This window comes from Pectinophora gossypiella, chromosome 20 (assembly GCF_024362695.1).
Source record: "Pectinophora gossypiella chromosome 20, ilPecGoss1.1, whole genome shotgun sequence".
In the NCBI taxonomy this organism is placed as follows: Eukaryota; Metazoa; Arthropoda; class Insecta; order Lepidoptera; family Gelechiidae; genus Pectinophora; species Pectinophora gossypiella.
This window is the reverse complement of record NC_065423.1, coordinates 4564161-4588074: the sequence shown is the minus strand read 5'-3', so window position 1 is coordinate 4588074 and position 23914 is coordinate 4564161. Positions and strand designations below refer to the sequence as shown.

The following is a 23914-nucleotide window of genomic DNA, read 5'->3' as shown; positions in this document are numbered from 1 at the left end:
TGTGTATAAAGAATTGTGTATATGTATTGTATGATTTTACAAATAACGATCACAGTACAGTAATAATAAGGTAGATTTTTCCTAAATTGCGTCGGTTCAAACTTTGACGCATCGCGTTTGAAAGATGTAATAGCGCTTCAGGACGTCCCGCAAGCACGGCGCTGATGTCGCAGTATCCACATATAATTATTATGACTTGTCATTTAGTTCCAATAAAATCCGCATGACTTCATACGTATGTCAGTGACAGCTGGTGATAGCATGCGGGACACTTAGCAGCTAATCGAATTTTATGTTGTTTTCGCGCCCAGTCCAGACGACTTGCAGCGCATTTCTGGACTTATATTTACGCGTGGTGTTTATTGTTAGGTTAATTAGTTCAGGTTAGGACGTTTTTTTTAACGAGGACGTTAAAAAATGACGAGGCTGGGACGTGTTGAAGTAGTATTTCCATATATACGCGGCCTGAAATGGGCTGTTTCGGGGACCTGAACTGGTTGCTGTCGAACTTATTATCACGTTTTCTTGATTAAAATTCATAAATAAGTCAAATAGAAAAAAGAAAAAAGATTTTCGTTAGTTTTAGATCTGTCATGATGTCTGTGATGTTTGTTTATTATACATAAGAATTTCAAAATGTATCTTATATTTTTTCCCAAAGGGCGAGGCAAGGGGAACTATGCCCATACAGCCATGTCTTGTGTTTTTTTTTCTTGATGATGATTAATGAAATGATGAAACCTAAGCCCCCACACAGACTCTTACTCCAAACCCCAAACGAAGTAAGCGGCTTGTTGGCGCAAAGCGAAAATAGATAGGTACACTTTGTTTATTGAATATTCCGATTTAATAATACTATCGGGAATGTTTCCCGACTAACTTAATGTGATCATTAACCACAAAACACCACTTCGTATTTATTATTTAGATTATTCAATGAAGAAAGCAACCTTCCCGTTCCCGTTCCCACCAAAAAGTCCGCGGCAAAGAGAATATAAATAAATCTGTATGTTGGATGGAAAAACAATTAATTATAAATGACTACTATTTAGGCCGGCAAATGCAACAACTTTCTTTTTGATTTGGTTTTCCCCGAAGGGTAAGGCAAAGGGAACTATGCCCATACAGCCATGTCATTTTATGTATTGATTTTTTATTATAATATTATGTCCTCTTTTAAAACACGGTACTTACCCATTATTTAAAAATGTTTAAAAAATATGCGTTAAAACAAAAATATTTTTCCAATATTCCTTTTCTCAGATTGTAATATTTTTAGTTTTTTATTTATTCATACAAAATCTCTTTATAAATTGTCACTGACATTCTATTACACTTGTCAAGTAGTCAAAGCCTTTAGAGAAAAAAAAACTATCACGCACACACACTAACATTGACACCACTACACGCTCAGCAAATACACTGTAATCTGCACCACTACAAATGTAGAATTGATCAAAATTGAGGGTCTGAAATATCGTACTTCTCGTATTCGGACCCTAAATTTTTGTTAGTTTGCGAAAATAATACACCAAAATATTACTATTTATCGGTTTTATAACAATATTCCTCTATCCGTTTTCCTGTAGCACTGCATCAACTTTTGTATGGAAAACGAATCACCCTGCCAGTACTTGAAGTAGTTATATGGTATTTTATTCTACGATTGTCCGTGAGAGTTTTATTACTAGGTCTTCTAGGTTATTTAGTGGCCAAAGGCCTCTGACATGACGCATGTCACGACTACGTACTAACATCAGTAAATACTAACCGGGACCAACGTCTTAACGTGCCTTTCGAAGCTTGGATCATCTTATTTTCGGTCAATCGGGTGATCAGCCTGCAGTGTCTTAACCAAAGAAGGGGCTCACAGAGTAATTTTTGTGATATGTCCCCACCGGAATTCGAACCCGGGACCTCCAGATCGTGAGCCCAACGCTCTGCTTTACGTTTGCGTACTTTGTCATAATAATAACTAATATTAAAGGAGAAATTAAAGTTCAATATCGTCAAATTTTAATATGGTCTACAAATACTATCAAATACACACTTTAATAACGTTTACCTTAAGATTCTAAGTTCAAGAGTCCTTTCAGTCCACGGCAATATTAATAATTAAATTGGAATACAGAAAGGAAATGTAGCATAATTATTATGTTATAATGATGTTCTGAAAAGTCTACAAGAAATCTCGCAGATTTCAGCCGCTATCTAGTCTTAGAAAGTGCTCGTAAATTATACCGCTCCGGTAGATAGATATGTTCTTAATTAATACACCACAATTTTATTATAGTTATAGATAAGATAGTCATCCGAGACCGTTTGTAGATATCGGAGTGAAACTTTCTTTTCCTATTATATTATTTATAAGAGGAAAACGGAGGAGCTAGAAAAATATGACATTAGGGGGAAGTCAAGATGATGATGTGCCATTTTTTGGAAAAAAAACCATCACGTTGAAAGCTTTTTAAGTAATGTACACTATGTATGGAACAGTTCATTTTTTTATGATTAAAAATTAAGGGGCGGTCCAAAGAAACCTGGCGTCGCTCGGTTAATCGAGAGTTGAAAACTAAGAAATACTTATAAAGAACTGAATCATCATCATCATCATCTCCCTAACGTTATCCCGTTTCTTACGGGGTCCGCTTACCTAACCTGAAGATTTGACAGGTCCAGTTTTTTACAGAAGCGACTGTCCGTTTGACCTTCAAACCCGCCAAGGAAAAACCATCACAATACAGGTTAGGTCACATACCTCCAAAACGCATTTCTCGGGAATGTGAGTTTCTTCACGATGTTTTCCTTCAGCCTGAGCACATGATAATCATTTATAACGCAAACATTAATTCGTAAACAAATTCTAAAATCATTGGTTTAGGCCCGTGCTGGGAATCGAACCTGCGACCTCATAATGAGAGTCATGCGTTCTTTCAACTGGGCCACCACGGCTATAGGGCCAGGGATAGAATAGAATAAAATCTTAAATTTTGCATGTAATACCCTAGTTAACTGTTTGCAAGGCAAAATTGTGTCAAGCGAAGGACAGGGTTAAAACCTCTTCTCGGAGGGTTCTGAAGCGGTTTCAATACGTAGGTACTCAGGAAAAGCCATGATAGCAGTTTTGTAGCGGAGGTATATCTACTAATCTTATATATTTATGAGGTTTTATGATGACGAATGTCTGTTATGATCTCGGTATTTTGTAGAAGTGTGAGGTTTCTAAGGAATACGTTGTATCTATGATGCTGAGTCAACTAAAGATCCCTTTTAGAGATAAGCCCATGTTTTCATTGTTATATTTTTCCTTGTTAAGTGTATGATAAGGAATAAAGATACATTTTGATAAACGGATGCAGGTACTAAACTGGCCTGCAAAACAAAGTAGGTACTACGTACACTTTAAAATTATTATTTTTTTAAGTACACAAGATAAACTTTCGAAATAAAAACAACTCGAAATGTTACTAATGTGTAGTTTAACAGTTACGAGACCATTGGAATTTTAAAAGTGTAGTAATTAGCTCTGCAGGTCAGTGTATTTATGACACTGGTATGTTGTGACTCTGTTATTTACCAATTATTTAAAGGTTGTTGTTGATTGTTCCAGAACAACAAACACGTGGAGACGCTGGACGACGGCCAGCTGCGGGCGCTCCTCGATGAGGCTATCACCTACAAGTGTCCCAAGGACCGCGAGGGCAAGAGCAGCCTCTTCAAGGTATATCCTTCTTCTTCTTTCCAGGATATTTGCCAGGTTAATGGCAATAGACTCGCCCCTATTAAACACAGCTGGCGAGAAGCGGGTGTATACAGGATGTTAGTGACATCGTAACGAAAACTGAGGGATGATTCAGACCATGAGTTGATATCAAGTGGAATTTTCCGTCACAAAAGTATAGAACTGAAAATAATTTAAAAAAATAGGTACTAACATTTTCATTACTTTTCCGACAGGAAATTCCACTTGATGTCGACTCAGAATCATGGTCTGAATCATCCCCCTCAGTATTTATGACGGTGTCACAAACACCCATGCGCACTTGTATGGCTACTGCACGTACTTGTACGGGGTGTAAGTGACATCGTAACAAATACTGAAAGGGGTGATTCAGCTGATTATTCTGAGTTAATATCAAGTGGAATTTTCCATCGCAAAAGTATAGAATTGAAAATAATTTAAAAAAATATATAAAAAGAATATCGTGAATTTTGCGACGTACTCTACTGGCTTAATATTTAGTAAGTTAATTTACTATGTGAATGATACCACACATAGAGGGAATATTATATGATCCTATAGTGTGGTGTTTGTAAGACCAAATACATAAAGACAGAAACGCGCATTAATAATATCTAGAAGCGAATGTTCACCGAAACCAACAGGAGCTCTAAAAAGACCACGTCGATGCAATTCATCTAAAACCTACTGCGCAATTGTCAATTTGCATTATTACTTTTGTAGATGAATTTCTCTCCTTTTAAACCAGTGGACAATCTAATGATTGTCCACTGACATATAAAGCATTAGCTTTATATCACTTCAGAGGGATTATGAAAATTCATCGGTCTCGTAAAAATATACCTATAAATATACTGAGAAATAACAAAACTTGTCTCCCTGTCTTCTATAGGAAAGAAAATGAATAAGTATTAGTGATGTTCCGAATATCCGTATCCGTATCCGCGGATATCCGAGATAAAAGAAAAATCCGTATCCGTGTCCGTTACTTTTCACGCGGATCTTTTACGGATCTTTTTCAGGTCATTAAGTAGAATTATTAAATAAAAACTATAAAATTCCATTCAGATTGTTTTTATTTATTAAAATCAAATATTTGGCACCTTTATATTGCAAACATTTAGATAGATAGGTCTTTATAATGAAAGCAAGATAAAATATCACTTTTATAACAATCAAATAACTAAAACTTTAATCTTTTTTTGACACCAATCGAATAATATCGAATAAGAAAATAAAGATCCGTATCCGTATCCGCGGATATACATTTTTAACGATCCGGCACATCACTAATAAGTATAATATACAAAATATATTTTACCGTAACTCTGTGCAGAAGTAACATGCAAAGCAAATAACATTATGTCCTAGACGAGTCCACTTAAACATCGTTATATGGAACCCTCTAATGAAATTAGTTTTCCTACAACACTAATGAAGTTACTCCGATAAATTGGATAACTAGTCTATATTTCAGATTAGATTCTTGCTTAGTTTTAACGTTTAATCTTTTCTCTAAAAATATTGAAACTTACTATTTGTGATCTTTCTTGTTGCTATGTTTGATCTTTCCTAAAAGTTTCGAAAGAATAAGGTGCTATATTTTATAATATAGATAGATAGATAGATAGATAATACGTTTATTTGGGACAACAGTACAAGTAGGTTACAAACAATCAGTAAAACATACAGTTTGAAACATAACAATAACAAAACACTTAGAAGTCAGAAAGAGTAATCTAGTTAAGTACCGCCGTCCCAAAATAGGCCCTAGCTCAGCATTTGCTGCGGAAACGCAGGACGAGTCGCAGCGCTGTTATTCTGCTAGTACCTGTCGCGAGTAGTACGTGCGCGCAAACAAATCGAACTAAAAATGGATACATACTTAGGTACATAATATATGATCACGCCTGTTTCGCATTAGGGCATAGGTTAGAGACTACGAATATAAAAATAGATAAAAAATAAATACAAAGGTTTACACACATATTATGTATAGTTCCCATTATACGTTATTACGTATCTATTGATTGAGGGACGGTTTTCAACGTAGCATCGTAAAGCAAAATCACAATGCGCTATCTGTATACAATGGACCATAATATGCAATTTCCCAAATCATTTTCCAGATATAGCCATTAGTGTCCCACCGAACGTTCCCTTTCGGCAACTTTCGGAGCTAAATCGTTTTGGCTGGGTTTCGGATTCGGCAAACTATGTTCGTAAGCTTTCGTGCGGCCTTCAGCAGCGGCCGGCGTAATGAAGGATGAGAAGTTGATTAGACTTCGCTTCTACCCTGCCCGTTGATTATAACATATACATTAGATCACGTATATTACCCCTCGGTGTAGGTAAAGACCACGGAATTCCACTTACCACCATCTTGACACACCCCTTTCGCTTCTTCCATTCTCATCAAAATTTTGATAATTATACGCTCGTCGCTTTAATGTACTGGCCTTTCTTTAAAAAAAAAATCCTGAATTTGATTTCATACTAAAATTAATTAGTTGTGTATTTTTTATAACATATTTATTGTTACGAAATTCAATGTTCCTATATTGATTGATAAATGTGCAGTGTAATACAGTGCTTCTATTTTCTTAATTTCCCTCGCATTTCTGCATTTCCGAATACAAATACGTTTGTATATAATCTTCATGTTCATCATTGATTAGATTTATCGTGTATCCAGAATTATTGTTAATAACTAGGTACTTTATTGTTGTTTTTTTTTTGTTTCTGTGTCGTTTTCGGCTACCCCTGAGTAATACAGGTTATATTTTTCACGCGGGTGAAGTTGCTGCTTGCTGCCAAGTAATCTAGTACATTGCAAATTAACTTCTACACAAGTGACCTTCGACACTGTTTAAATGGATAACGAGTGAACTGTCAAATATTGCCAGTTCTATCGGCTTTGGCTTGTTATAAGGTTTCAGCATAAATTACGGGCTGGTAGCAACACGAGCGCTTTTTTATCCAACTTTTTTAAAATTATAAATAGGAATGTTCTGTTTCCTTCCTATATTATGATTGTAATGAAAAATATGGGTTGAATCTATTATTCTATAAGTTTTCTTGTTTATCGATTAGCAGTTCCATCATGTAAAAGCCGCATCGTTGCATATGTAGTATAGAGGAATTTGTTCAATATGCTAAAAGGTAGGTGCCTTGCATTTTGTACAGTTGGCACTATCATATTTTTTTAACATTGGCATTATTAATTATATCATTGGACACCGTATCGCGTGGTCGTCATATAATATATACATTAAAAAGTTTACATTTCGGAATTTATTTACACATTGTCCATCACCATCGTTATAACGGCAAGTTTACACACTGTTGTAAGTATATAGTTTATTCCCAATAGTGTTTAGGTTTGCCACTCGTGGTTATCTAATTAAGCTGTGGTGTGGCTAACGTTCAATAGAATTACTATTTACTCCATATGGTTCAGTCAGTCAAACGTTTTAAATCCCTAATAGGTCGCGTTTGGTCGGTCGGCATCAGTTCTCACATTCTTCCAGTGGTAATTTCCATCATAAAATATGTATCACGAGTTGAAGAGTATTATTACTTTCAGCCTATCATTTACATATTTCAACTTTTACTTTATATTTTTCTGGCGGTACAATATTAAGGGTATATGCACGCGGTTTGCAGCGTGCGGTCAACTTATACTGGGTGGTGAACAAGTTGATAGAATGATCCGGCATAAATGGTCTGACCCGCGCGAGTTTTAGCGTACGCTCTAACCCTGACACCAGGTTTAGTGTGGTTGTTTATCGATCTACACGAGCAGAGAAGAACTTGAATTGACAAGTTCAAGAACTCCCTAAGTGGACTTAGGAGTTTTTTTTTTGCCGATTAGTACCAAGGTTTCTCTGGCACAGTCCCTACTACTGCCAATCCTGGATTACGCGGACGTTTGTTATGCTGATATTTCAGTTGAATTGCTGAATAAGCTCGAACGTCTGCAAAATCTTGCCATAAGATTTATCTTTGGATTGCGCAAATATGATCATATATCCAATTATCGTGTCAAGCTTAAGTGGCTACCTGTCCGTTGCCGTAGGGATCTCCACATCTTGTGTCTCCTGTACTCCATCCTTAATCTTCCTACTTCTCCATCTTACCTTAAAGATCGTTTCTCTTTTAAATCCTCTGTCCTTGATCGTACCTTGCGATCGTCCCATACCTTATCCCTTAACATCCCTGTCCATTCCACTGACTTTTATTCTTATTCTTTCACGCTGCGGGCTGTCCGGTTGTGGAACTCTCTGCCTGAGTCTGTCAGGAGGGCTCCTTCTCTGGACTGTTTCAGGGCGAGAGTGAAGGCGCTTTTCCTGCAGGCATAACTTGGAAGTGGTTTTCTTTTTCTCCTTATATGTATTATATTGTATAGGCTATTTGTATGTATGTTTATGTATGCGTGTATATATGTGTGTATGTTTATATTGTATTTATATTGTATTTTTTTTTATATTATTTCTTTAGATAAGTATATATTATTTATTATTCATATTTTTTTTTTTTTGTTATGTATCATTATATGTTTATTGCACCAGCCCGTGCTCCAAAGAATAATCTTCTTTCACCCTAAGGTTGCCTGGCAGAAATTGCTGTTTAGCAATAAGGCCGCCTATTGTGCTTATGTTTTATTCGTATGTTTATGTCCTTTATATATGTTGTTGTGCAATAAAGTATTATTGATTGATTGATTGATTGATTGAGTTTACTCGAACTTGGAACTTTTTGAACTACCAACACAGTGTATTTTTAAAGAAGTCTATAACCGGCCTAGGGACTCGTTGAACTCGGCTATTCTTTTCTCTTATCGCTATTGTTCGTGGCCCGTTTGCAGGAGCTGCTGGAGGAGGTGGAGCAGGACGAGCAGGCGTGCGAGGCGGCGGCGCGAGGCGCGTGCGGCGCGGCGGCGCGGCGGGTGCGCGGCGCGGGGGGCGGCGGGGGCGCGCGGGCGCGGCGCGCGCTGCCGCACAGCAACTCGCTGCAGGACCTGGTGGCGGCGCTGGCGGCCGAGCCCGCGCCGCGCCGCCACCGCGCGCCGCCCGCGCCCGCGCACCCGCCCGTCTCGGCGCGCGCCATCCACGGCGGCAGCCTGCCCTCCGGCGTCGACACCTGTGCGTATGCATACACACACACACACACACACATAACATCACACTTATATCCCACTGGAGTAAGCGTAGACTACGGAATTCCACTCCCTACAGTTCTAATTCACCATATTCGCATCTTCCACTTTCTACAAAATTCCATTTTGAATAACTTCTATTTTGAACGGTCTAAAGACAATCATCTAAAACACATTATATTCTATACTGTTATAGCCCGCAAGGGATAACCATATTTATAGTAAAGTGAATAAATTCATGAAGGTTGTACGTAACCTTCGTTTTGTTCAGTACAGTACTGTGGGAGCGCGACCGGTGGTTGTATATGTACTTACGCACGAGTGGAATTCCTGCGTAAACGCGTCCGGCCGTTAGCTTCGTATAAGGCGTTATAATAAACATGTAGGTATATTGGTTATTGTGTTGGGCAGCGTTCCTGCTGGGCGAGGAGCCCCCGCGCGCGGGCTACCTGGCCACGGTGCGCTGCGTCAACCCGCCGCCGCTGGCCGAGCGCCGCGTGTCCGCCAGCGACGCCAACGCAGGCACAGACCTCGACACTTACAATAGGTAACACCGCTGTACACACGTAGCATCATAATACATGTGCCAGGCTGAGAAGGCATGGGGCGCACTCCAACACGCTGCTTCATTGTGAGTTAGTGGAGGCGTTTGGATTACTAGCCAAGCTGTTTTATTTATTTGATAAACAAAAAAGTCAGAACTTAATTAAATACCTCTTTGAAATTTCAACAATTCGGAAACGTTAAAATTGCTTTCGTAACGAGGTTTATTCTATCCAGACAGGGTTAAATATGTATATTCCGCAGGCGGAGCAAGCCAGCGTTCCCGATGACGTACACGGCGCGCGCGACACTCGAGATCGGCAGCGGCAGCGTGAGCTCGGGCCGCGCGGTCACCACCACCACCGCCTCCAACCAGGTGCGTACTCTGCCCGTCGCAGGACCGCCCACAAGACTCTTCCACAAGAAGCTCTACAACCACAAGCCCCCCTTCAAACGAAGCCCCAAACCATCCGAGTGCACCCGAGAAACTGAAGCAAAAACCACAAATGCGAACGATATTGCAGCAAACATTTCAAAGTCGAAAGTTAATGCACAACCGCGTAAAGATAAAACCCAAGTTCCTAAAGATGGTGCTGTAACTTTACCTGTTGAAGAAATAGATTCTAATCAGTACAAGCTATTGAAAGCCCTTCTTCCAAAAACTAACTGTGATTTAGCTAATAATGGTGGTGGTAGCAAAGCTAGTGTTAATAAAAGTGAAGTCTCTATTGGCGACACAGGTAAGAAAGAGTTACCGCGCGGCCCGCTACAGAATTTACACCCAGATATCCAAATCAAACCGTACCACACCAGGAAACAAGACACAGAACATAAGAAGCCACTTAAACCAAGTGCAAGTTCTGAATTTTGGATTAACAATGTAAACCAATGGTATCAGGGCTTAGAAGATTATACTAGACGAACAAAAACACCTGTTTTGGACCAAGAAGAAAAGTCATTTTATGAAAGCTTAGACCAAGACGCCAGTGTGCCAACTCCACTAAACTCTAAGCAAATATTTCCCAAATCTCAAATTCCGAAATGTAATTATTCCGCAAATACGTCATCTGGAAGTTTCAGTCAAAATGTTGCTTTTAATAAAGATCGTTACAGTTGGACTCAATATTATTCTAAATCAAAACCAGATGATACTCCTTCTCCAATTAAAAACTCTAGTTACTTGCAAAAACCTGAAACTTACAATAATAAAAAAGTAGAAAGAAATCCCCGGGGCAATATGTTCGCAAAAAGGAACATTGTGCATGAAAAAATTAGTCCCTGGGGGATAGGCAATGACAGTACTAGTATTTCTAGTGAGTCGAGTGATAATAATGACGTCAGTATTTCAAGGCACGAATATAGAAACCGAATAGGTGAGGGTCTAATGCTACCGACAATTTCGATTAACCCGAGGAACATACGCAGTATGACCATAGGTGAATCTTTACCTAACAATGATATAAACGATGAAACTTCATCATGCGATAGTAAAAGCGATACTGATGATTATAAAATTGATAACAACGATAACGTACCATCATTGGAGGGTGATATGCATCCGGTCACACATCAAGATTTTGTAGATTCATCGCTAACAGATACAGAAAAATCAAAAGATGCTCTAGAGGAAGTCGATAATAAATTATTGCCAAAACGTGATACGAGCTTAAGCGAGGCTATAAGGTCTAAAACGCCGTTAGCAGAAGAATCTGACAGAATTGAAGACGGTGGTGCAATAATAAGTATTGTCAATGATGTAGACGCGGGTACGTCTTCCCAAACGAATGTCAGTAATGAACAAGAAACAGACAATACATCTACAGACGTCCAAGACGAAAAAGGTACAGTAGACATTTCTGTAGATAGTAAATCTGATTATGTTACCATTAATCTCGGAGAAGAATTTAAACAGAGTTTTTTTTCTTATAGCCGAGACAAACACCAGTCTTGTGAACAAGAAAAAGAACTAGAAACATTATCACGAAGTGAAGAAAAATCTGTAGAGCTTATTAATATTAGTAAGAATTTTAGAGATAAGAAGGTTTCATTTGATTGTGAAAAAGATGTGGAATTAGTTGACATGTCGTTTCGTGGTCCGGATGGAGAACAGGTAACGGAAGAAGACCAAAAAGTATTACCTATGAATACGAATGAAGGCTACGAAGATACGTCATTTGCAAGTTATTTTGCTTCGCAACAAAAATTGTTACAAGCGTTAGAAGATAGTAATTTAGTTGATAGTGCACAAGAACATTCCTTATTTAGTTTTTTAGATAATGGTGAAAAAGTACATAGTATTAACGAAAATAAATTGAGTGAATGTGTGAGTGAACACGTAGACGAGACAAGAATCGAAGAATCTCATGAAAATGTGCCAAATGTGAACGAAAAATTAACCTATGAAGACTGCTCAAATTCTGTGATATCATCAGGGCCTCCTGACAAAGTCGTAATGCGCCTTGATCAATCGATGGTTGGAACAGTGAGTGGTGAAGTGAATGCCCGTGCAGACCTCCCCAATAACGCTTATGTTTTCCTAACACTCCCACAACGCTTGCTTTCTCATCTTCATAACAACGCCGACACTGACCAACTACGAATAGAATATATTAATGACATATCCAAACTATCTGGAGAGAGCAATACCAAGACAAAGAAGAAAAAAGATTTAGCTTTTGAGACTACTAAAATGAAGAAAGTTACGATAAATAAGCATGCTCTTAGAGCGCTTTTGTTTGAGAATCTTTCCAAAAGTGATAGTGCAGACAAGTCACAAAGCAAAGAGTTGTCTACTGTCACCACACGAGAGGTAGGATTCCCCGTTAGCTATTTAAAACTAAAGGGCGTTGGGTGGATTCAACCTAGTGAGCATTGTCCTTTTAGAATCCACTATTTTTATTCCTTTACTTTATAGAACGAATTATTTTAATTTCATAGACATGCGTCCAACGTCCTTACATACATTTTTTTTATTTGTTTTATCGTCACAAACCAAGGTTGAGGAAGTACAAGCTGGCAAATCTTCACAGGTGGACTCGGCAATACCGTTCAGTTGCATCACAAGCCCGGAGGTGGTGGCCAGCTGCAACACGACGTCCTCTAACGCCCAGTCCGCCGTCGCCGTGGATCCTAAGGTAATGTTGCTATATGAGGCCACGTTTCACCATTTACTGGTAATTTTCCTACCTAACCTATCCAATTTGACGTATCTACGTAGACTCGACAAAATCGGGTGGCGGCGGCCGATAGACGCCGCTTCTGCTGTATACGTAGTTTGGTATTGTACGTATAATTGAAGCTCACGTTATGTGTCGCATTGTGCGCGATGCCTAACCCATGCTACAGGATTGATCTGGGTCACTATCAGTCAAGTTTATCAGCCACTAGTGAAACAGGCTCATAAAGAAATACAATATTACACAGTTACTTTTATCTTTATTGTAACAAAATGTTCTGTCTGCTGTGCGTTTACCTATGATATGCAGGACTTACAGCACCATTTACATACTTTTTGATGACTTGTACAACACGATAGTACGTATATGAAACATTTTCAGAAAAAAGAAACCGCCTCGCTGAAACTTCTTGCCCGCCAACGATTAACACTGAAAGGATAAAAAACACGGCGTAATTAGAAATGCTAGTTCAATACGTGCCCGCCGGCCGAGACGAACTGGAGTAGGATTTCCAAACGAAAAACGACCGTAAATTCTACTTCAATACGTCCCAGACAGTGACGAACTGGAGTAGGATTTCTAGGTTAATATACGTTAAAACGCGCTAGAAACCCTCAGTCTACCCATCAACCTCGCGTGACGTATTTGTATAGGATTTCAAAGCAAATAGAGGTCATCATAATTCTGCCTGTCAAAGTTATAATAAATGTGAATAACGTACAGACAGATTGATGCTACACGGCCTCTTTGCGAAATCATGACCGCAGAAATTTTAATCTAAAACGTTTTGTGACTTTTTCGCATCACAACGAAAAGTATGAAGTTTTGACGTCGTCGTGGTATGTGTAGCGTCGACTTCATACATAAGTCAACTAGCTCGTAATCGATATCGGAAGCAGTGGTACAATACTTGTTGGGTGCCCAAATAAGTTCAAGGGAGATCATGGATACAATTTTGCAAATTTTTGCACACACCGTCACGATCCCCCTGTAGCCCAGGCCTCGTATCATTAATAAGGCTGATACGGCCATAGTCAGCTGACAGGTAGCGAGTAGGAATTGAACAGGTGTGGTGTGCGCAGCCGCTGCAGCTGGGGTGGAGCTACCGCGCCGTGGCCAGCCTCACCGGAGACCCTCCGCCGCCCCCCCGCGCGCACACTCACACACAGGTACCCACATATCCCCACCAATGCTGCGCTTACGTATGTACCCGGCTTGTCTATGACTTATAGATATTGCGTTAGGTTTGTATAGTCTGAACTAACGGAATGGAAATTCCGATATTTATTAGTTGCGTCCGTCATGGGTTTAAACTGAATTTCGAAAATGAAATTAATTTAAACTCTTAAGAAATATTTTTGTAAGTATTAAGTTACTAACTGCATCAATTCCGTACGCGAGTTTTTGTTGATATTTATTTCTGCAACTTTGGATTATATTTAATTGTTTAACGGAAATATTCAGGACATAATAACTAGGTAGAGATATTTCAGTGATTAATTGTTTTATCTGATCCATCACAAGCGAAGATATAAGTCAGAAAAACGGTTCTTTTTAAACTTACACATTGGTGTTGAAATGCATTTTCGTGTTCGATGTAACGAATGATTGTTGTCATTCCATGTGAATCAAAAAGTGTGTATATGGTGTGCAATGTCTTGCGATGACGCTTTTATTGTGTTAAAATACGTGAGCATCAAGTATAATGACTGCCTTGCAACTAGGCGTGAACGTATGTCTTGTCAGAACAAATATTATAAGTCTGGAAGAATAAAAAAGGCAGGAATAATGCCAACATTAGAAGTATGTGTAGCGTACATCCGTTCACGCACGAACGTGATAATGCAATGGCGCAACGTTCTTCTAGATTTATTATTATAAGCGTATATTTATTTAGCACCTTCTCGTATTACCTCGCTCGTTAATGTAGTGTTGTGTGTTGCAGCCTCGCAGCGTGATCAACGTGAGCAGTCTCAACGGCCTGCCGCTCTCGCGGCCCAACTACGGCTCCACCGGCTCCACCACACAGGACGAATTTAAGGTGCCCACCTCAACACATTTTATTGTGACGGTAATGTGAAGGCGGCATGTTAACTAATCATACTGTTTGTATGTTTACAGAAATCAATCGACGAAAATGGCAATTCAGTACAAGGATTCAGTTCGCCCCTCTCAGGGTCTAGTCAACATAAGAAACCCAGGAGGAAAAAGTCTTCCAAAAACGAAACTGTAATAAAATCGCACCAGATCGACGGCTACCAGGGAAACAAAGATCTCAACGAGGTGCTCCGGTTCATCGAGTCGAATGCGGAGACGACGCGCGCGCACAAGCTCGGCCGCGCCAAGCACAAAGACGACGCCGACGACAAGGGCGGCAAGAAGCGCTCCACCGAGCGCCGCAAGGACAAGGAGAGCAAGATGAAGCGCGCCTCCTCGCTCGAGGAACTGTCGCGGACCACGCTCGAGGACCTCACCGACAAGCCCCCCAAGAAGGAGCGCCGCGGCGACGTCGCGCCCAAGCAGGAGCGGCGCTCGTGGGGCGACGACGCGCGCCCCGCCTTCTACTACGAGCCCGAGGTGGCCGCCGACGCCGACTTCCAGACCGTCACCAAGAAGCGCAAGCCGCGGCGCCGCGCCGACGAGGCCGAGCGCTCGCCCGGCGGCGCGGCGCCCGCCCCCGCGCCGGCGCGGCCGCGGCGCGTGTCGGCGCCGCCCTCGGACCGCAGCAACGACTCCAACGACGACCTGGACTCCGTGCACTCGCTGCCCGCCGACGCGCCGCCGCGGCCGGCGCCGCCCGCGCCCGCCTCGTACGCCGACATCGCGCGCACGCGCCACAACATCCCCGACCTCATCGAGTCGTGCAACTTCTACGCGGAGGGCGAGGCGGGCCGCGCGGCCGAGCCGCCGCCGGCGGCGCCGGGCGACAGCGACGGCTACCCCGCGCTGGAACCGCGCGCGCCCCGCGCCCGCGCGCCGCCCAAGCCGCAGCCGCACGCCGCGCACGCGCCGCCGCGCGCCCGCGACCGCAAGGTACGACGCGCTCACCACACTGTGTTGTATCGCCCGACACACTTTGACTTTCACTTTTACCAATACTCTGAACTGCAGGAGCGCCTGGAGAGCGTCCGCGGCGCGGAGTGCCCGGCGCCCGACGTGGTGGCGGACCGGCGGCCGCCCGTCATCCTGCTGGACTCCAGCAGTCGCCCCAGAGACATGGACGGCGTCACCTTCGGCTTCGACATCAACGAACAGCTGCTTGGTACACTCTCCTTGATTAACATAGTATCTCAGAAAAATAGTGACTGTAAATTTATAAGCTGTGACACGTAAAAGTGAGTTTTCACTGAAGTGAAGGAGAAACCAGTAGCGATGTGCAAGCGTCGACCAATCACCGCGACATAGTGCTTATCTCTCGCTTTTTAATTTTGAATACTTACTTTATTTCTTCACTTTGCAGGCGGGCCAACGCGGCGACCGCGCTGCGATCTAGTCCGCGACGCGATCGAGGGCGGCACGGTGACGATAGTGGAGGCCAACGGGGTGACCCCCGTGGTCACGGCGCTCCCGGGGGTGCCGGGGGTGGGGGTGGTGCCGGCCGTGGCGGGGGTGACGGTGGTGCCGGGGGGGGGGGGGGGGGTGTGCGTGGTGGCGGGCTGTGCGCTGCGCTACGTGGCGCCCGCGCCGCCGCCCGACACGCACCACCTGCATCAGATCGTCGACTACGTGGGCGCCGGTATGTCTCACACTATTAGCTTTTTGACTTATAACCTCTCGTTGTCTTTTTTGTGGTTATTGGTACATTCTCTTCTCTATTTAATTCTGACAGTGTATGTCTTCATAGTTGATAGTAAATATTCATTAAAATCTTCCATTCTTGCATTTTTTATCGGAACTGATATTTTCGTTTATCTACTTACTATTTTAAAAACAAATTAATTTTAATTTACGTGTAAGTTCAACTATTTTAAACCAAATTAATATTTTCAGTCGATATTCCTAAAATCAATAAATGTCCTTAACGGCCTCCGTAGTCTAGTGGTTGAGCGTTGGGCTCACGATCCGGAGGCCCCGGGTTCGAATCCCGGTGGGCACGTTAAGCCGTTGGTCCCGGTTACTACTTACTGATGTAAGTATGTAGTCGTTACTCGAGTCATGTCGGGGGCTTTTGGCGGCTCAGTAATAACCCGGACACCAGGGTTGATGAGGTTGGTGTTCCACCTCACAACCCACACGATAAGAAGAAGAAGAATAAATGTCCTTTATAGAATGCCTGCTTTTTAACATTGTTGTATTTGTTCCCAGCGTGGGAGGACGTCATGCGGTGCGGCGGCGGCAAACTGCGGTACTTCAGCGAGTAGCCCGCGGCGGCCGCGCCCTCAGGACTAGTGCACTCGATGTGGTCGAGGCACCTCGTCACTTATTTTAGTGGTTAAAATAATTTATGATGAATCTTCCATAGTCTCGTTGACGCGTTAGTGGTGATAAAACGTTAAAGTGTTCGATATTCAGGCATATATGCCTCTGACTGTGAAATGTGGACTTTTAGACGGATGTGGTCCGTCGTTCAGTCGCGATGTTCCTATCGACTGCAAGGAGAGTTGGTAGACTAGTGAGTCTAAGCTGCTGCAGTGCTGCGAGGCGCGGCCAGTCCCGCCCGCGCTCGACTCACTCGCTCGTTCGGTCCATTACGTGAAGTGATTACACGTATCTTAGCGTTTTCGCTGTGATTAAAGTTAATTTTGTTTTCGCTTTGTAAATATGAGGTGAACGAAAGCTATCTTGAGCATTTAATTACTGTACACTCAGAAAAAAATGTAAAAAAAATATAAATTCTTTTTTCTACTCCTCTACTTTAATCTGGCATTTAAATAACCAAAAAGTCTAATATAAGTACATACATAATTAAACTCTTTGAAAAAGTGTACGCTCTATGGCCTATAAAAGCATTGTTTACAAAGTGTAACTGTACTATAATGTCGCCAAAAAAGCATTGTTGTTGTTTTTTTTTTTTGACCTGGAAACTGGCACCTTTACTTTGTTTGGTGCCATAGATATACTATAAAAAAAAAGTATACATTTGCCGCCATTTTCCCGCGCGTTGGAAAATAAATTGGAAAATTTTTGTGTTTCGTTTCAAAACACTAAAAAGTATAAAATAAAAAGGAAAAATGACGTCGTCGTAGAAAAAGTATTGTATGCAACGTTGTATAACTAGGTCAAAAAATGCTCGTGGCGTCTCTTATTGCGATGTTCGCCAAGGCTCACATCGCAACTCACGCCACTCGCATTTTTTGACCCTTCTTATACAACTGTTGCATAAAATACTATATCGGTTAGAATCTGGTATTTTGTTCATTGGAGATTTATTAAGTTCTGGTTATTGAGGCCTGGCGTGAAGTGAAAGTTTATAAGTATTGAGCGGATAGACCTTTGTGCGGCCTGTTATGGAGCGCGGGGCCCCGAGCAAGGCCCCCCGCCGCCCCCGCCCGCGCCTGGCCCTCTATGTTTTGGTTTGTGAGAGACATGTAGTATTTTGTTTCTGTTGATGTTTATTGTGCTTGAGTTTCGTTATGTAATCACAAATATTTGGTAGATTTTCTCTAACTAGCCACTCGTGTCTAATTTTGTTATGTATTTTTAAGTTTTACCATTTTAGACTGTAAATAAAATGAAGATCTTTTAAGGTGTAACTGGCCATATTAATATGGAGTTCATTTCACTTGGTGTTGTTCTTGCTGAGCTGATAACTGTTGTGTTTTATGATCTTGGTCTTTTCAAACATGTTTTACGTACAAAAAGTATAAACTAAAACAAAAAAAGAAAATGTTTTGAATGAGTGACTGCTATTTACGTGGAATTGGTTTCAGTTTTCTTCATACTCATTTTACAAGAACTCGCCAAAGTGAAATGATATGTGTGAGCTAATATGAGAAATTAATATTACCTAATAAAATATATATATATATATATAACTTTTAACCGAAAACATTTGTCCGTAATTTCTGTGCTTAGTGGCCAGTATCACAAATAAGATATAACGTAAAGCATTTACTAATAAGAGAACAAAATTTATGAACTACGTTTACGCATACAAGTACTTTAGGACAAAGTAACTCATAATAAATATGAACCTTTATTTTTGTTTTCAAGCGAGTCAAGAGGCTAAGCACGCAAATCGCGGATGCAATGTTTTTTGTAAAGTATAACACGTGAGAAGTAACCTTCGCGTCGCCCGAGAGGTTTGACCAAATTGCATTATGTATACCTATATAAAGTATGTATTGTACATAAACAACGCGAGTCAGTTGTATATCGTTAGATACACGGTTACGAGCAACCCGCATTTACGTAACGTGTATAGTTTGTACTTCGCCAATACATTGTCATACATTCAATCTAAGAACTGTTGTCTCGATGTTCAATACTTCTACATTCATCATCATTGACGCAAGCTAGTCGAAGAAAACTTAAAAAAAGTCCATTTCCATTTTACTTTTAACATAGGTAAATACATACATTCACAAACTCACGCCCGTATCAACGCTAAGTTTTACTTTTGTCCCCCGACCATGAATGAAATGAACTTCACCGCAGTCGGGTTAAAAAGATATTTACTTTATAACTGATACCCATAAGAATAAAAAGCTATTTATTGTGTTATGTGTGCTGTAAGGCAAATTATATAAATTGAATTCAAATGTTCCCGAAGTGACTGTCTTCACTCTAGATTGTGTTTACAGTTAGTAGGTTGAAAGGGTGTTCTAAAATAATATATGACTATTCGACTTTAAACCATAAGAAGATATTGATAAGTTATTATGTTTCAACCATTCTACAATTAACATATTATTTACAATTATTCACAACATTTCAATGTTGTGATTTAAGATTATTGGTCACAATACTTGTAAATAAGGGGTTCTCTCTCTGTTTGGCATACTTTCTAATGTCCGAAACACACTTTGCATAACATACCTGGCCTATTTCTGTTACGCTGAATACTCATTTCGCAGAAATTATTTGGCATATCTATTGTGTCACAATTTATTTTAAATTCAATTTTCACTAACACGGTTTCATTACAGACCACAATTGGGGTGATAATATGGTCGTGAGTTTATATTTTATTATTATTATATACATGCTTGTAAATTATTTGTCCTAAACGCCACTTGCAGACATGTAATTCGTTAAAAAAATAAGTCTGGAAAAAAAATGATTATGAAGAAATAAGTTAAATGCAATACACTACTCCAAGTGTAAAAAATATACAAGAAGATTATTCTGTATGCGTATGTGGTATGCGACTTGTAAGTATGCTAAATGGGTTTTGAGGGTTTTTATGTTAAAACTTATTTCGGTCAGATGTGAGCGCGTGAGTATGCAAAACAATATTCTGCCAAAAAAGTGTATGCCAAAAAAGGGTGAACCGTAAATAAGACATACTTTATTTTCATGTTATTCGGTGAATGTTACGACATTATTACATTTGTTTGTTGAGATTGATATCAAAATACTGAAGGGACATTCATATCAAAGGTATAGAAATATTATTTTATTATTTCTTTTCCTTGTAAAATATGTAAATAGTTGTGCAAAAAATTATTGGGATTTTTTATTGTTCTTAGTGCATATTAGACGTTGTAGATGAGAGATCTCTGGGTTTGATGTTGTGACAATATGCGGCGCGCGGCATCCGTCGCCTCGCCTGCTCGTACCACGATATGTGTGTTGTTCTGTCTAGGCGGACTCTTGAATAGCTGGCCTGTTCCGCTGGGCGCGCTGTCTCCGAGGTGGGAGGTGTCTGATATCATGGACTAAGGTCTTGTATTTCCTGTGCACTGTGGTGGCCATTCTCCACCTCAGCCTGTCAAGAAGTCAGGTCCTGCGATCGCACAGCGCGGGAGCTCGTCCTCCGCTGTGGTGTAACTTGCGCACTAACTGACAATCTTTAATGCTATATCTTAACGTATATTTTTCTTTTTACTTTTACAAAATTCGCCTTGAGATCTAATAATTACTTGAGAGTAAAGTATGGATGAGCTAAAATGTATTTTTTGAGCTAAAAATAATTGTAATTATTTTGTTTAGACATTGGAGTGATACTGCTTATATAAGAAGGCTATTTGGCGAAGTGTAAATGTATAAATAAATTAATGCTGAAATATAAGTTTATACAACTGTCTCATTATCTGATTGAATGAAGAATCCATATTTCAGTTAACATTCTAAAATTATTGCATTGTGTAATGAAAGCAACTGTGGCGTACACTAAATTTAATTGCAAATATATCAAAGTGAATTCAGGGAATGAGACAATTGTCCTGTATCATAATATGTATCAATATGAGAAATTATTTATCTGCTTACTTCTAACTATCTATGTTTTTACTTTGTTCCTGGTGTAAATCGGTTACCAATTCCAATCATTTCCTATACTATTAAGTTATTTCAGTTCATAGTTTATTCAAGTATTCCTATAGATCCTGTACTCAAGTAAATAACATGATATATTTTTTAAAACTTATCGGCTTTTTACTTGGAACAAAGTAAAAACGTAATGTCGATTTTAACTGTAAAAGATTTGTTTATAAACAATATTGTAACCAACTGCAATTTACAGTTATGTACTTTTTCACTGTTTCCGTTTTCTTAATAAAAATGTTGAAAATTTATTTTTTATTTTTATTCAATATCTACTGTTGTCTTTGGTTTCGTACAAGAGTCACCTCTGCCCTCCACTGGGGTAACTCCTGTTCGGCCCGTCCTTGCCGCGGGGGTGGGGGCGTCTTATTTCAGTAGGACGGACCTACAAGAGTGTGGCCTCTTAGTATTGATATACTGTTGAAAGGGAGTGCTTAGGTTACAACGTAGTTGGATAGGTAGTTGGCGGGCGCATGGAGTATTATAATAATGGTATAATTATTGATATTTAGTAAGTGGTATAATTATGATATAATTACCAAAGGGAAAATATTTTACTTTATTTTGCATAACTGCAAAGAGAATATAACCACTACGCATAGTAGATTTAAAACATCGATAGTCAATTTGTTTTTCGAATTATGTCAACACTGTCATGCCGACCGACCGCGCATGCATATAAGCGCGCTGTGTGAATAACTGCGTCCTCTAAGCGAGATACTTACCTCTTGATCTGCCACCCTTATTCTGTTTATTCAGTGCGGTGAAAGCATTTCTGTGGTCACAAGGAAAATTAAAGATACATGTATCTGCGACATTATATTTTATTTTCATAATCAACATGATACAGATGTTATGGCTTTGTATTCAAATATTCTATTGTAATAAAAATATTAACAAATTATCTTACATCCACTTGAAAATGTACAGTTTGTAATAGATCTTACAAAATATTCTAGAGCACTTCAAGTTGATATCAACAGTTGGCTTATTGTATCTAATACAATCCAGGCATCACTATACCAGCCGTGTCGTCGCAATTGTAAAGTGGTCATTGATACTGAGACTCGTTGGAGGTCGTAGGTTTTGAAATAATGTTATATCAACAACGGCCACTGTTGCATTGAGTGACGTCCAGACAGAGTGACGTGCTGAGTATCTCCGTGATATGACCCGCATCCCCTCGCCCTCCTAGCAACTCGTAGCGCCAGTCGCTCAGCTGCCATTGCCACTGCACTTTGATATCAACTTGCGTTTATTTAACACTTACAAAGATAATGCTCTAATGTTCCTACTAAGGCATTAAACATAGTTTTACGACAACTTTCTTATCGGACGTAAAAGAACTTTTAATGCCTATTAAAGACATTTGCCGGTCTCTATTGAGATAAGAGCGTGACAAAGCTTTTATAACCAAAAATCGACATCAGAAGCACCTCGCTTTTATATAAAACCGTGACTTCTAACTAGCGGTTCGCAGCTGTTATGAAGGGTCGGGAGGCTCGCGCCGCGCGCGGTGGCGGCAGGCGACAGGTCTTACATTCTATACCCAGTCTTCACCGTATTAAAGCAAACAATGTTCACATACACCTCATTACATTAGACTACAAAGCACTTGCGAAAGTCGTGTCAAATACAAACATTTATCATAAAACGCGCGAGTGAGTGTTATGTTAGGGATAGCGAAAGTAACTTCGTTGTCTTCAGTGTTACTCGTAACTTTTTTTTTAGTTTTACATCGTAAACTGCGGAAAATCAACTGCTTCAAAAATGTCTAAGAGCTAAAAACGGTAGTCATTTAGGCCACAGCGGTCCGTGGAACACGAATATGTACAAAATAACCGAAAATAAAACTCTAATTTGGAATAGATAAATACGGCAATAAATAACCAAACGAGCACAACGTCACTATGGAATGAGTACCAAACGATTTGAATATTAAAATGTTACAAGAGATTAGTCCGTACACGAAGGGAGAGGGGATCGAGCTCGATCGGAACACGGATCTCCCGAGGGGGAAGGGCACCGCGCCGGGGAGGGCTAGAAGATGTCGGGGCACTGCGACCAGTCGCGGCGCTGCTTGCAGTCCCAGTAGCGGTGGTTGTAGAGATGGCGCAGCTGCGCGTCGCGCGTGAACCAGGCGGCGGCGGGCGGCGCGGGCGCGGGGGCGCCGCGGGCCGCCGCCGCCTCGGCCGCCGCCTCCAGCGCGCGGCGCGCGGCGCGCTGCTTGTCCTCCAGCCGCAGCTTCTCCTTGTTGGCCTCGTCCCACAGCCCCTCCTCCATGAGCCGCTGGTCGGGCCGCAGCCGCGAGTCCGTGGGCGCCACGCCCTGCTCCGGCTCGTTCAGCTGCGCCGCCAGCAGGCTGAAGTTGTACCACCTGCCCACCGACACGCTATGCGTTAGTCACTGCTTCGCAAACCTCCACACATAGTACCCCTTAAACTTTACAGGAGGCGAGATTTACAGGGTGAACCGGAATTTCATTACGAAGTTTATACTTAAAATGAGTTAATAATATAATCATTTACCTACCAACACAAAACACACCCAACATTTATTTTATTCAGTTCATTTTATAAAATAATTGTTGTTCGTTTGTCTCGCTAACACTCGAGAACGGCTGAACCGATTTGGGTTAATTTTAATCTAGAAATATTCATGGAAGTCCAGGGAAGGTTTAAACGGTGCGAAAATTTGAAAGAAGGTGATAAAGAAGGTGGTGCAACGTGATAAAATTATCGATCAATTCAATACACGTGTCACGTAATTTTGTTCATATTTTGACAGAACGACGTGACTTATTTGGGTTCACAGATTAGCATCTAGTGACATAATTATATCGTTAAAATCGATAAAATGACCGTGACA

The 23914-nt window shown here is 40.7% G+C and overlaps 3 protein-coding genes across 6 annotated transcripts in view; 2 read left to right on the top strand and 1 right to left on the bottom strand.

The window, feature by feature from the left end:
• The window catches only part of LOC126376149 (nucleolar protein dao-5-like), a 48732-nt gene extending 27435 nt beyond the window's left edge, over nt 1–21297 (top strand). The window contains exons 2-11 of one of the 2 annotated variants that reach the window (XM_050023342.1): nt 3611–3721; nt 8610–8886; nt 9312–9447; nt 9708–9819; nt 12473–12577; nt 14565–14660; nt 14741–15652; nt 15731–15881; nt 16080–16355; nt 16925–21297. In XM_050023342.1, coding sequence (XP_049879299.1) covers nt 3611–3721; nt 8610–8886; nt 9312–9447; nt 9708–9819; nt 12473–12577; nt 14565–14660; nt 14741–15652; nt 15731–15881; nt 16080–16355; nt 16925–16980 — 2232 coding nt within the window. In that variant the 3' untranslated portion in view covers nt 16981–21297. Of the gene's footprint in view, nt 1–3610; nt 3722–8609; nt 8887–9311; nt 9448–9707; nt 9820–11160; nt 11285–11372; nt 12253–12472; nt 12578–14564; nt 14661–14740; nt 15653–15730; nt 15882–16079; nt 16356–16924 lie in introns of those variants that run through there. The other variant, XM_050023343.1, reaches the window with a different exon arrangement.
• The window catches only part of LOC126376157 (zinc finger protein OZF-like), a 164518-nt gene that overhangs the window by 16442 nt on the left and 124162 nt on the right, over nt 1–23914 (top strand). The window lies entirely within an intron of this gene.
• LOC126376150 (oxysterol-binding protein 1) overlaps nt 21853–23914 on the bottom strand; it is a 35055-nt gene continuing 32993 nt past the window's right edge. For all 3 annotated transcript variants that reach the window (XM_050023344.1, XM_050023345.1, XM_050023346.1), the window contains one exon: nt 21853–23423. In XM_050023344.1, coding sequence (XP_049879301.1) covers nt 23087–23423 — 337 coding nt within the window. In that variant the 3' untranslated portion in view covers nt 21853–23086. The remainder of the gene's footprint in view (nt 23424–23914) is intronic.